Below are 15,294 nucleotides of genomic sequence, written 5' to 3' on the forward strand. Positions count from 1 at the left end.
CCCACTGTGATCATCTAAATATTGGACAATGCATTCAGTTGAAATCCTGAAAGCATGCTGCATCAATTATGGCTATCCGGACAGGGTTGCCAGGGAAAGCAGTTTGAGGCCACTGAGTGTTACTAAAGGAAGAATGCAGTGGAGAGTGGCTCACCTACTTCTCCTTGGCTCCCTGTGTTGACGTGGGCGTGAATCCAAGGCTTTACTCAAGGGTGGCAAGTAGGGTGAGTCTAACCGGTGCGTAACACAATTATCATACTTGTAATAAAGTATGAAAGTCCAGCCAAGGGTGTGTTACACAACATTTTTAATAATAGTTCCTGTGTTACACAACATGTTTAATAATAGCTCATTATATTCCAAATATACTTACAGTATAAACAGCAACTAGAAAATGAGAAACATATCAAACACAAATTTAAGTAACATGATAAGCCTACAAAGTAACCGGTAATTCCACAAAGAGATATAAACTCATGTAAAGAAAAAACAGTAGTTTTCAAAGGCTTGCAGTAATCAAGCTGTGCAGCAATGGAACCAGGCAACTTGGTAAATCTTCTACTCAATGTTTGGAATTAATTAATGTTCATGAAGTTCCGAACGTCTAGAACAGTAAGACAAACCCAACCTAATGCATTATAGAAATGGCAATATGATGAACTAAAGAGCTAATATTCACAAAGGGGTACAGACTGCGGTTAGATGTAAAATCACAATGTTGGCAATAAACATGGTTACTTTTTTATACCATTTGATATTGATTAAAGTTTGTGACAATAAGGATTCGTAAATATCTGGACAGCACAGAGCAATGGACCTTATTTAAAGTTTAGCATTCAGGATAATCCGTCAAAATGTGTTAGTATGTGCCACAGGCTATACTGCTAGTAGTAAGGCGAACAGGATGTCTGCCACATTTGTGATGGTTGTGATACCCCATCACCTAAACTCTAAATAAGGCCCAAAGTAAACAATGGTGCCTGCAGTGCTGATGGGCATGTGAAAGAAGGGCAGTGGCAGGTAGTGTGTGTATGCCGCACACAGTGCTTGAAACTAAGTTGATGAGTGTCTCTGAATCAGGCTATCTGGTTTGCCAAGGCGGTGCTGGACAACTGCATTTCAGAAGGTTAGAGAACAACAATAAAATGAGAAAACTGTAAAAGGTGTCAGAGTCACCATCTGAATCACCTACACATTACATCCACCCATCTACATCTCACCTGAGGAGACAGAGGTGCTGAGAGGATGCTCGTGAACACGGCATTCATCGAGATTGATGTTTCTGTAGCCCACATTCAGTCTTATGGTGAGAGGTAAACAGACTTTAGGTTTTCTACAAACTCTATTTCAGCATCCTCTGTCTATATGCAGAGGCCCTAGAGGCTAAGATAATTGCTCTGGGGCGCTGCTCTACAGGGCAACTACATGGATTTCCTGAAGACAGACCCAAAAACCAAGCAGGGAGGAAGAAGTAACAGAGATATGGTCGTACTCTAGCTTCATCTTTCAAGCGGTGCAGTTATAAAAAGGTAAACATTTGGCAACTAGTAAAGCAGATTTTTGTTTTAACCTTGGCTAAGAGTTATGTCAGGAGTGGCTGTGCATAATATTTGCTAACATTACCATCTTAAAAAAGTAAAATAAACACAAAGTAGCTTGATCTTCCCCAAAGTGCGGCACTGCTATTTACAAGTGGAGGATGATAATCAAATACTCTGAATGGGCTAAGTGCACGTAAAAATGTTAATGAGCTGCCAACAAGCAGCACTCAAGCAGAGATGGCCATGGCGTGGCAACCACCTTCACAGTACAAAGTGAGGAGACCAGTAGCGGAGCTGTCCAATCTGGGACCACTCCAAATATGTGGTTCAGAGGATCACTGGTCTGCAATCTAGAGCAAAATTCAGGTACAGAGGCCCCTCAATATACAGATGGAACATTTGGGATAAAGAAAAAAAGGTGGAGATAGGGCAGCTGCATAGTGTACTTTGACTGCCGTCCTTACAATGGCTGTGGGTAGGCCTTACCCCATGATTAGTAAGGCAGTCTCCCCAGTGCTTTAAAATTGGCCACTTAGGCTGGTAGCCTTACAGTGACTCTCAGTGAATTGTCCATTTACTGCCAACACAGAAATCGGCAAGTCACAGTACTGACATGAGTAGGCTCAAGGAATTTGCCTTCTAATGGCTACGACCAAATTTTGTGTGAGACCTTCCATCCCTTGGGCTGCAGAGTGTCAGTTCCATCCTCCTGGGTTAGGTCCGTAGGCTGTCAAGGTCCTCCTCAAAGGGAGCTCTTGTGTTGTCATACAGCTTATACTTTCTCAGTAAAACTGTGTGTTTGTCAGACAACATCAATGTCAAGACTGATTCTGAGCACACCATCAGGATATGTTGGCTTTAGTTCTGCTAGCTCACAGTGTACCATATGTACCCCTAAAAAAGTTAGGTGACAGATGGAATATGCAACCTCAGAACATGACTACCCTGACTCCTAGAGGAAATTGTGGTAACAGATCTAGAACGTTTCTGTTTGGTTACTCATGCATACCCAAAGAGATAGACAAGAAATACACAGCACAGCGTTTCAATATTTATTGAAGCAATGTGATTCTTGAGTAAAATACATATGCTGCATTAATCAATAGAAGGAAACAGAATAACGTGATTAGCATTTCATGAGTATGGTGAAGAACATAAATAATTCAATCATTGTACTGTAACAGATAATATATGCTTGCATACAAATACTGGTATATTTTGTGCGCCTGCCTAGTACTTCCTAACCTGGTGTACCTAGGGTGAGTGAATTTACCACAATCCTTGTAGGGTGATCTAACTCCCCCGTTACCTGTGAGTAAGTGTTATCAGTAAGTAAGTAAATCTTTATTGCATGATTAATTAAAATCTTTGCAAAATCGTACATTAAAAATTAGGTCACATGTACCAATACATTACAGTGAGAACAGGTATTTATAAATCGCAAGTTTTAGTTGAACCAGATAAAAAAAATAATAATAATTATTGTCCATGTCCGTAGTGCAGTGCCCTGCATTGTGCTCCGTTAGTATCTGATTATGATTTCCAGTTAGAACCGCGGTTTAAGAGTTGCGGCTTCTGCCTTTTAAACCAGATCTCTTTGCATGATCTGTTATATTACAGTTAAGTTTGACATAGCTTTTGCAATATTAACACTTTTCACCAATCTGCATGCTAATTGGATGTCACTTCCATCAAAGCAGGCTTTTAGTGCTTGCCTGCGGGTTCGGATCCCTGTCATGTTCCAGGCTGGTTTTAATAGCAGTTTGCGCTCTTTGTCTAAGCCTCTGCAGCTGCATAACAAATGGAGGATATCGTTTTTGAATTCGCCACAGATTTTACAGTTTGTGGTTGTGTCTGTCCTTTGCCAAGGGGGAAGGTGCTGGTTGACCGGTAAAACAACCATCCTCAGTTTCAGATATGATTCCTTCGCAATCTTTGAAAATCCTGTTCCCAAGAAGGTTAGCGGTGCAGCCCTTGTGTAACTATGAATGACAAACCACCGTGTGCTCTTTTGGATAGGGTGGATTTGTCTTCTTCCAAAGACTTTACTGTTTTGTTTACTAATTGTTTACAGGTTTTCTGTGGGCCATTGAGCTCCCAGAGCTCCTGTAGGGCTAGATAGTTTATTGCCGAGTGTAGATAGACCGCAGCTGGGTTGTCTTTGTTTATGTTCATCTCTTTCCATAAGTATGAGTTCATAGAAACGTTCTCTGCTCCCTTTATTTTGTACCAGCACTTTGCATAAGCCCACTTCCGTGCTACTTGGTGTTTTTGGAGGCCAAATTCTAATCTCAGCTGGGCTGGAGAAATGTATTGAGGGAGGTTAAAAATTAGTCGAATTGATTCCGACACTGCTTTATCCAGAACTGTTCTGTCTCTTCCTCTCATGCATTCTTTTCCGTAGGTGATGGTAGGAAGCAATTTTGCTCGAAAGACTTCTAGTAGGGGTGATAGATCAGGGCATTTTATTTTGTGCCAAATTTTTAGTGCTACTGCCTGTGCAGTCCCTCTTGTTCTAATAGTTGTTTTTGTGTTGTCCAAAGGAACCCTTTCTGTCAAAAGTGATACCCAGATACCCAGATACTTGTACTCATCGACCACCCCCAACAATTTGCCCTGAAGATCCCAACGAGGATGCCCTAGTTTCCTTCGATTTATGATCATCACTTTTGACTTTTCCAAGTTTATTGTTAGCCCATTTCGGTCTGAAAAGTTGCTTGTAGTATTTATAAGGTGCTGAAGACCAACTGGAGTTCGACTGATCAGTATTAAATCGTCTGCATACAACAAGTTTGATATTATTAAACCTCCTAGATTTGGAGCATGGTGGATGCAGTTGTCGAGCTCTGCTGAAAGATCCGACAGGAAGAGGTTGAACAGGGTCGGGGCAAGAACACATCCCTGCTTCAGCCCCTTGGTGGTCAATATTGCCCTCGACAGGATGTTACTGGTTCCTAGACTTTTGTGGATCCATGTGTCAGAGTGAAGTGTAATTAGTTGGTTTAAAAGTTGCGGGGCGATTTTCCAGCCTGATAGCCTGGACAGTGGCGGCTCCTCTATACGGGCGTTCCCCCCGCCCCCATGCTTTCTCGCCGTGCGAGAAGGCAAAAACATAAATGGTAATAACTACGATTTGTTTCTGCCTTTTTGCACGGCGAAAAAGCTGAAGTTCCTGGTTGGGGGTGGGTGGTGTTTCTCGAGGGCAGGGGGGAGTGGCTTGGCCACTGTTGTTCATACTGCATGTTTGGGCAGCCTGAGGCCGCCCAAACAGCCAGTAGGAACAACAGTAGGCAAGCCTCTCCCCCCTGCCCTCGAGCAACACCGCCCACTCTCCCTGTTCTCTCTGTATGCTGCAGCATACAGAGAGAAAATGACGCGTGTGGGGCAGCGGCCTCACCAATCACAACGCTGCCATTGCAGCGTTGTGATTGGTGGAGGGGAGGGAGGCTGCCTGCAGCCTTCCTGGTGACTAGCTGCAGAATTCAGAAAAGCAGATCGGCGGGAGTTGGGAGTCTCGGGAAAAGAGGGACGGTAAGTTTAACTATTTTGTATATATTTTTCCCTTCAACCCCTCCCGTCCCCCCCCCCCCATCCCCTCAGCGCGACCCCATTTTCACCCCACGCAATGGCAGCCACGATAGTTGTGGTGCAGAGGGACGCTCTCACCCCTGCGTCTTTTACACCAATGATAGCTGTGCCCTTGTAAGCTCCCGTGAGAATGTTGTCCCCGGTGTTGTGTTCTCTTGCTGGGAATTTGTTTTGAATAGCGTTCATCTATTGCTTGACTTCTGATCTCTTTCTGTAGTCTACAGGGCTTCAGAGTCTGGCAGGTAATCGATCAGCTAGGAAATATGACAGACAGCGCCGAGGTCTGATTCGCCGCATATCTTTTGTCTCAAAATAATTCACTTAGCCTTGTGGCACACAGAAGGTATTACAAAGAGAGTAAAACATATCTTGACAGAGACATGCAGCACCCATGCACTCTTGTGGTGGACTGAGGAGACCTTTCACCTGAAAAGTGCTGGTTATTTGCCCCTGAAATCAATAGTGGGGAGTCCTTAATCACAGGCTCGCGCACGCAGAGGCTCAGTAATCACATTCCTGACTCATGACGCCCCTTAAATCTTGACCTTTATCCGTGCCCCGGTCCATTTCAGCCTTTCCACCCAACAGACATATTGGTTCACGGAAGGCTGCAGGCTTTCAAAAACAGATCAGGTCGCCAAGAGTCAAAAGCTCACAGGAGTGGGCAGTGGCGGCTTATAATGTCCACCCACTACTCGTCGACATTACGAGCCCCAACTGAGCTTGGACCATAGTTTGCCCCTTTCGATGCTGTCGAAAGCAGATGAATAGTCAATAAAACAGACATATAGTGGCTTCTTGATTTTTACTGAGGCGTCAATTAATAAAGAGAGAGCAAGATTGTTAGTCGTTGTCCCTGTACTTCTTTGAAAGCCTGTTTGGTTAATATGAATTAATCCTCTCGTTGATGCCCATTCTGTGAGTTCTTCAAGTAATAGACCTGCAAAATATTTTGCGTCTATGTCAATTAGGACTATTAACCTGTAATTCTTTGCTTGACTTTTACTGCCTTTTTTTAAAATTGGGGAAATAATAGATCCTTTCCAGGAGTTTGGGATTCTCCCCCATCAGGATGTTTTTAAAGAGGGGATGAAGTTGTTCGGCCCAGTAGTCTGGATCTTGTTTGTATAGACTTAAAGGAATTTCGTTGGGCCCAGGAGCGCCCTCTTTCTTGCCCTTAGAAATATGACTTTTGATCTGTTTGATTGTGAGTAACATGAGATTCTCTTCTCCTAAGATCTTCCGTGATTGGAGATCACAATTAAAGGCCGTAGTGACTTGGGTAATTTTGTCTGTGTTTTTGTTAAAATGATGCTGCAGGTACTTTACCCAATCTTCTTCTGTGAGTTTACTTCATAAGCCCTTAGGTTGTCTAAGTTGTTCACTGTGCACCAGAATTTCCCGCTGTTGTTAGATTTGACGTTGTATAGCAGTTTGGCCCATGTCTTCTCCTTAGATTCATGCCTTATTTGTCAAGCAGTTTTGATCTTTCTACCCTTTAGCTTCCTTAGTTCTACCTGTTAGCTGATGGTGGGGCCTCTCTGATGCAATTTGTGAATTACTCTGTTGATTTCCCTTTTTAATTGCCTCAGGTCATGGGCTTGGTTTGTTAGAGGGTTCTTTCTTTGTTCACTCTCGTCTCCAATGGGTAGGCTTTGATGGTTCTTAATTCCGCTTATGGTTGCTCCTGTATTTAATTTAGCATTAGCTGAGCTGAGGCTTTCAAAGAAGTTCTCCCAGGCCTTGATGTTATCTCCTCCATTCATTCTATTCTCTTCTCAGCAATTTTGTGCCATATCCTCGATTTTTTCCAGATCCTTTATTTTGTATTTTATTCTCTTTTGGTTTGAGGTTACTTTTAAATCCTGAGTTTCACTTGGGAAGGTTTGCGCTGTACCCTTAACCTCCAGTTTGAGGTCTTGTGGCAAGTGATCGCCACAGTCCATTATTCCAATCTTAAACCTGCTTACTAGACTGAGGAGTGAAAAAGATATAAAGGTTTAATCTATTGCTGAGCTTGCAACCATGTTATGGTAGGTTGCTGATTGGGGGCAATCACCCGGGAATCTGCCGTTTAAAGCTAGTTAGTTCCATCAGTAGGGTTTTAGATACCTTAGTTTGTTTACCCCACTTACTTTCGTCCAGCGGCAAGAACCCCCATTCTAGTAGTTGTTCTTCTGTAGAGTTCTCATTACCGTTTTTCCCGGAGAAGGACATGTTGAAGTCTCCTGAGATTATGTAATGTGGTGTCATTACTGCTGTCATGATCTTTGTCAATTCTGGCACTAGGGATTTTGCACCTATTTTTTTCTCTCTGGGGTGAATATAGGTATTTACCAATACCACTTTTTGTTTGATTTTCACGGGCCCTGCTATAATTGTAAGTGTTATCAGGGAGCCCATCTTGGGGTACAGCTGGGCTTCATACCTCGTAGGAGGTAAATAAGAATAAACTGGGCTGGAATTCCAGCCTGTGGAGACCTCACAGGGCCAGCAAAATGCTCCTAAACAAGGGAGTGATGCTGTTTATATAATTAACATCCCCATGTTGCCATGCGAAGTCCCTGTCAGGTTGCCATTATTGATTCTTCTATGATAGCTCAGTCGCCAAGCGGACAATAAAAAACAACAACATTTTACGCAGTGAACTTAGCCCTTGGACAGAACATTGAAGGTATTTGAAAATATCCAGACGAAGTGAAAAATGCAAAAAAAGGCATTTCAGAGAATATTATCCTGCACAGGCACAAAAGCAAATGAGTGTCAAATGTCAACTTGTTTAAGAAAGAATCAACCTTAAAAACGTGAGCATGTAAAATGGTGGTGTTTCTATCCGGCCTAATTTAGACCACATGGCAGTCTGCTCCCTACTGTGCAAGTATAGCTTAGCTGGGCCAAGGATTCCAATAGTGTCCTTCATGGAGAACAAATCTACAAGATTCTCGCTCTCAACACTCTGAGAAGTATCTGCTCTTCTGGAATATTTAAGTCTTAATATAATCAAATACACCACTTACCCCCTGCAGAAACACACCAATAAAAGTCACCGCAACTGTTATCAATCACATGATTGAGCTCTCTGTTATTTATGCTGGAGCCAGCTCCAACCACATCTGCATATTCCCCTCTTTCCTTACTGACCAGACATACTTTCAAGTGGTTCCACTTTGGCCACCCAATCAACGTCAGAACTCTGCAAATGCTTTAATATTTCACAGAACTCTGCAGATCACTACCCTTTCTTCAGTCTTCCTCAAAACTCTGCAAATCACTGCACTCTGTTTCAATCTGTCACAGAACTCTGCAGATCCCTACACCCTGTTTCAATCTTTCACAGAGCTCTGTAGATCACTACATTCATTTCAATCTTTCTCTGAACTATTTTGGTCACCACACCTGCTTCAATCTTTCACTGAACTTTGCAGATCACTACACTCATTTCAATCTTTCGCAGAACTCTTTTGGTCACTACACCTGCTTCAATCTTTCAAAGAACTTTGCAGATCACTACAATCATTTCAATCTTCCTCAGAATTCTACAGTTTACTGCACTTAATTCAATTTTTCTCAGAACTCTCCAGATCACTTTACTTGCCTAAATCTTTAACATACCTCTGCAGACCACTACACTTTCTCCAGTCTTCCTCAGAACTCCGCAGATCACTGCATCATGCTTCAATCTTTCACAGAACTCTGCGGGTTAGCACTCTTGTTTTAATATTTCTCAGAATTCTACAGATTACTACACTTAATTCACGCTTTGACAGAACTCTGCAGATTATTACAACCCCGCAAATTTTTCTCAGCACTCCACACATACCCAGTAGTCTGACCAGTTTTACACAGCAGGTCTTTTGCTTTCTTTGATGAACTGAGGCATTAACACTGCAGAAATATCATCAATCTGAATCAGCAGCAAAGAATAAAGGTGTGGTAATTTAATTAACATACATTGATGTTATTACAATTGCACTCTGATGCAATTGTAATGACTTAAATGTATGGTAGTTGATTTACAACACCTATATCCTATCCTGTTAATTATTTTTTCTGGTTCAGTTAAGTATTCAAGTGCAGTAGAAACCTGTCTGGCTTTTGACTCAGGGTCCTTGAAAAATACCACTGTGATCTTTATTTACTAATAGAGAAATCGTTGCACTTCTTAGTCAATTAAATCATGTAACTGATACTGCAGAAAAGATGATAACTTAAACTTGAAGCACTTACTGATTCCTTTTTAATGCTAGCGAAGAAGGGAAGATGATCATTGAAGACGGAGAGAAGTAACTGCACGACAACCAGCGCAAAATACACACATAAGACAGCAAAGCGTAGTGAGTCAGTTGAAACATCCTATAAAACAAAAATATAAATTAGCAACTTGTACAAGTCTAAGCAAAGGATAGGGAATGTAACTATTTGTAAATCGCGTCTATATCCTTTTGGACTTGTACATGAACGACCCAGATGCAAAAAGCAATTTGTTTTTACGTGTAAAAAGTACAGGCTATGGATCCCAAAAAGTACTTCTTTTTATTATTTACCAACATTTCTACTTGTACCATGTGTTACTTGAGCCAGAAATGGAAAAAGGGTCATGAAAAAAAAGAATATGGAATAAATGGAAACAAATGCATTGAAAATGTATGCAATTCAGAAAAATTAACCATTTCCCTCAGCCAAATCCAGAAATGGGAACTTCAAGCCAGATGTACTAAACACAGGTCCCAAAATACTGGTTGCAAATCACAACCACTATTGTTGTGGCCAGTGTGGATTTTTGTGAACTGACCTATGTACAAATAAATCGATTAATTAAAAATTAAAAAAAGAATCATAGTGGGTCGCACTTTGACTTACCTCATGTATATTAATGAAGTAGGTCGCAAAACGCGACCCACTACAATCCACTGCGATCACATGGATGGGGGCCTACACAGGTTACCAGACCACAAAGTCTGTGATTGCTTTTTGATAAAAGAAACTTTTTTTCGTTTAAATGCAGCTTATTTTCCTTCAAGGAAATGGGACTGAGTTTAAAAAGAAAAGTTTTTTTTGTTTGTTTAAAAAGAGGCAGACCTCAACTTAAACAATAATAATGTGTACACTCCCTAAGACGAAGGAGTATCAAGGAGATCCCTTCCCTTTTCTGAACAGGGTGCCACCTAATTTGAGGTGTTGGTAAAATATCTTTGTTTTGCGACTGGGTTTCGGTTGCAAAATATTTAGGCATACCGTACCGATTCGTTATTAGGAAGGGACACCTACAACATGCCCCTCCATATACCTAATCCATTTAGTACATAGGAAACATGTTTTAGCATTTACAAACCCTCTGATTTACCAATGTGGAGGGTTTGTGAATGCTAAACCCTCTTTGTACTTCTGGCCCTTACTTTCTCATGATTAAATGTCATAAAGAAAGTGTGTTTATCTGAATACTCAAAATACACAACAACAGTGGAGGACATGCTTGTCTATCAGGAAAGAAAATTCCTATTAAATGGCCACTGTTCATTGCTAACTTATACAGGAGGGAATGATTTACAAGCACAACAGACCAGAGCAAACCATGTCCCTCGATTTTGTGAATTAGAAAATCTTTCCCCTTTATTTATTTTTTGGTTGTAAACATTTGCACTGCCTTTCTTTAGCATTTTGCCAGTGGTGGCTACCCTAGCCAATAGAACTCCATCGCAAACCGGGGAGAATGGGTGAGTTAGTAAGGCATCTGCAGCTAGATAGAGTCTAAAGCATCTGCAGCTAGATAGAGTCTTTACCCGATATGTTGTTACCAAAGGTAAGTAACTTGTTCATCTGATAGAGAATTCTAGCCACAGATTCCTTACCTTAGAACATATACTCAAGCACTGCCTCCCTGGAGGTGGGTCTGCGAAACTGATTCGCACTAGAAAGTCCAGCAGGACCATACAAGCAAAGTGCCTGTCCCAATGGACAAGACAGTCCAGGAATAATGCTTTGTGAATGAATGTAAAGAAGCCCACGTTGCTGCCTGGTAGGTATCAAGGACTGGAGCTCCACGTGCCATGCAGTGGTCACAGTCTTAGCTATGGTGGAATGAGGACGCAAACCATCAGGGGTTGCTTCTTGGCAGCAGATCTTAATGTGGAGCACGATCCACCAGGAGATGGTCTGCCTCTGCATGGTGTTTCCCTCCGTTGCTCCGACATACCCCATGAAGAGTTGGTCATTCACCCAGAACTTTCTCATGTAGTCAAGGTAGAACGACAGTGCTCTTTTTGGGTCCAGTTGCTTAAGTCACTCCTCCGAAAAGTCAAGACCACCAGATTAAGGTCCCACTGAGGTATGATGATGGGTGAAGGAGGAAACAAGAACCTATTTCAAGGGGATTTTAAGAGGTATGGTTGATCGGGCAACCTCGGAAAGGCTGAGATGGTAGAAAGATAGCCCTTTAACGTGCCCAGAGCAGAGACCTGCTTGGCAAGAGTGAGGATTAACAGAAGGACCTGAAAGAGGTGAGGAGAAAGAGAGTCAACTAGTTTCTGTGCATATCATATCACAAACTTGCCCCAACAGCAGGCATATACAGTCTTGGTGGAGGAATGCCTGGCTGCCAAGATAGCACTGCAGACTTCAGGCGGAAGGTTGAAAGCTGTCAATTGTCACCACTCTATCTCCATGCATGAAGGCAGAGTAATGGCAGGTTAGGGTGGGGAACCCTCCACTACTTCGGTGACAGAAGATCCTCCCAAAGGGGCTGCTTGATCAGAGGACCGATGGCCATGCTCAGCATCTCAGTATACCAAACTCTCCGAGTCCAGTACAGAGCCACAAGGATGACTTCGGCTCAGTCATTCCTGATCTTCTTGAGAACTCTGGGTACGAGTCGTATGGTCAAAAAGGCATACAGGAAGCCAGAGCTCCACTCGAGATGTAAAACGTCTCTGAGCTAGAGCACCCTTGGAAACTCCAGCACATAGAACTGCTGACATTTCACATTCCTGTCGGTAGTGAACAGATCTAACCAAGGCTCTCCCCACTGCTGAAAGAGACCTTGCACCACCTCTGTATGGAGACACCATTTGTGTTCCACTAGGCATCTTCGACTGAGTTAATCCGCTCTGTCATTCAGAGATCCCGACAGGTGTTGAACCTGCAGGAAAATTCCCTGACATTCCAGCCAGGTCCAGAGATGCAGGGCTTCTTGACAAAGGGTCCGTGACCCCACCATGTCCTCTTTGTTGCTCTACCACATGGCAGTGGTGTTGTCCGTGAACACCTGCACTAGTCTTTCCTTGATGGAGGGTAAAGAGCCTTTCAATGCAAGCAGGATCACCAGGAGCTCCAGTAGGTTTATGTGGAGTACGGATTTGGCAGGAGACCAGGGTCCACCAATTTCCACCTCTCCCAGATGGCTGCCCTATCCCAGGAGTGAGGCATTTGTCACCACTGGAAGATCTGGTTGGAGAAGGGAGAGGCATCCCTGATCTCTCCAGATGAGCTGCAACCACCGCCATGACCTTGGTGAACACCCAATTGGTGCATGGTAAGGCCAATAGAAAACACTGCAAACTGAAAGCCCTTGTGACCCATAGTCAGTGCCTGGGGGGAGGCAAAACGGGAATGTGAAAGTCCAACTCTATCATCCAGGCCCTTGGGTCTAGGGCAGACAAGACCTAAGTGAGTGTGAGCATTTTGAGCTTTTTTTTTAGGAGAAATTGAGAAGGGGCAGATCTTGAATTGTATGAAGGTCTCCATCCTTCTCGGGTACCAGAAAGTAGCCGGAATTACAACCATGACCTACTCCTGCCTTCAGCACGCTCTCTAGGGCTCCCTTGCCCAATAGAGATGTACCTCCGTGGCAGAACAAAGCAAGATGATCCTTTGTCAGCCTGTCCAAAGTGGGTGGCATGGGTAAAAGGGTAGCCACAAAGGGGAGGGAGTATCTCCTACGGACAATATGAAGGGCTTGAGAAAGGTCTTTTTACCCTCGATCTTAGAACTAATATAAAAATTGCACAGCCTGTGTTTGACTGGGTAATTTGGAGGAATGCTTTTAATCGTGATTTTATTCTGGGCACATTTAAGCAGTTTTTAATAATTGTCACCTATGTTATCTTCTGTGGCATCTTTTTGCACTGCACTTGGAGTGTGTTAGACTCCACGCCACTGCAGCACACTTTGTAAAAGCCACTGCAGGGTAGCAGCCATTTTGGACGTGACTCGCGTTTTCCACAGTCAGCGGTCCAGTCGTTGCACGCTGCATACCGGCACTAGCCAAACCCTATTTAAATGGGCCCTGGTCAACTGCGCAGCGGGCGCGCCAATGGCGCGCCTAAGGCAAGCCCGTCTGCGCCCGTCAGCGCTAAGTCAATGTTCAGGGCGAGCCATTCTGTCTGTATTGACCGAGATAACAGAAACACTATCCAGTATTCAAGCACGTTTTTAAAATCTTGTAGAACCCCATTATGTCCATCTCCCAGTGTTGACCAGGAAGGGCCTACTAGTGTTAATGTTTGTGTGGACTGTGGGTTCTTTCCCACTCCAAAGCGTTCTACGCATACCATGTATGCTGACTCATGTATACAGGGGAGCATTAGCACCTGCCTCATTAATGCAGGATCTATGAGGAAGCATTATGTTGATATTGCAGGCTTGGTCTCCGGTAATCAGCTAGATCTACTGTTTAGAACTGAGACCTGGCTTGACACATTTTCTAACCCCATTGTGGCTTTGGCCACTCCTGCCGGCTTCAAAATCCATCGGATGGATCGCCCAGTCGGCAGAGGTGGGAGCTTGGTCCATGCATAGTGAAACATCTACTATTTGGGGGGGGGTTGCGAGGCCCTGGATTTCATTCTACAACTATCGGCCCATTTCATGTTGAGTGGATCTCTAATATATCGACCATCTGGGCCAGCTAGTGCATTTTTGGAAACTTGCGGGGACGCTCTGGAAGACAGAGCATTGCGATTTTCGAACTATTTGCTCCTTGGGGATATCAATATCCATCTTGATCTTATAGAGGCAGCTGATACAGCTGCTTTTCTGGACTTTCTCCAGCTGGCCCAGCTCTCATAATGGGTCAGGGATCTGACCCATCAAGGTGAACATTACCTTTCGCTTGGTTGGACCATTTTCCCATATTCTTCTCATGGGCTGTTAAGCGTCCGCCTCAACTAGCTAGTTCCCATAAGCCTCCCACCTCCAGAATATTGGATGCTGAGCAGCTTAGCTGCCATTTGGCAGCATCGCGTCCTCCCCTTTTAGGTGACCTGGAGGATAATGTGTCCAGGTTTGCGGACTGGATTACTCATTCGGTCAGTGCTCTTTCTGCCCCAGGTCATTTTAAGTTGTGGAGAGAGCCTCCTTCTTAACCGTGGTTTACCTCTGAGCTGAAGATTTGGAAACATGCCTGTAAGGTATTTGAGAGAGCATGGCACGCCGGTGGTCATTGTTCCACTGCTAAACAGGCTCTCAGAGCCAAACAGAAACTCTATTATGCAGCCATCGGGATGGCCAAAGGCCAATATTTCTCTGCTCGCATTGACCGGGCTAATAATAATTCCAAATAAATCTTTGCTATTGTGCAGAGTTTTGTGGCTCCCAGCGTCCAGGTTGTGGTGGCACCCACCTCGGACACCTGGAATAACACCATGGCAAAATTGTTTAGGGACAAAATTGTCAGTATACAGGAGACTTTTTTGAACATATCCAGGAAGTCTCTTGCTGCTCTGCTGGGGAAGCAAGGGAAAGAAATGGGTTGCATCTTCTCTGCTTTTAGCTCGGTGGATCCGTCTACTATGCTTAGAATTCTTAAGAGACTTAAATATGGATCACCTAATGACCCATGTGCGGCTAGGCTTCTATCTTAAGTGGCAGATACTATTAATGCTGAAGTAAATCTAATGGTCAATCAGTCGCTTCGTGAGGCATGTGTTCCTCTGTCATGGAAGCAGGCATTGATTCTGCCCCTCCTCTACTACCTGAGAATTACCGTCCCATCTTGTTCTTGCCAAGTTTGGTTAAAGTTTGTGAGAAGGTTGTTACGTCTCAGCTCACCGACTTTGTAGAGGTGTCTGGTTTGCTTCATACAGCGTAATCTGGTTTCCGTGCTTCTTATAGCACTGAGTCAGCACTGTTGGAGGTGACAGAGGCGATTCAGGATTGTCTGGATGCCGGC

General features: G+C 43.6%; 1 protein-coding gene across 1 annotated transcript in view; it reads right to left on the reverse strand.

The window, feature by feature from the left end:
* Positions 1-15,294, reverse strand: part of LOC147688567 (multidrug resistance-associated protein 1-like) — a 900,980-nt gene that overhangs the window by 625,095 nt on the left and 260,591 nt on the right. Inside the window, exon 5 of the mRNA XM_086941435.1 lies at positions 9,357-9,482. Within this exon, the coding sequence (XP_086797561.1) occupies positions 9,357-9,482 (126 nt within the window). The remainder of the gene's footprint in view (positions 1-9,356; positions 9,483-15,294) is intronic.

Source organism: Lissotriton vulgaris, chromosome 10, assembly GCF_964263255.1.
Source record: "Lissotriton vulgaris chromosome 10, aLisVul1.2, whole genome shotgun sequence".
NCBI lineage: Eukaryota > Metazoa > Chordata > Amphibia > Caudata > Salamandridae > Lissotriton > Lissotriton vulgaris.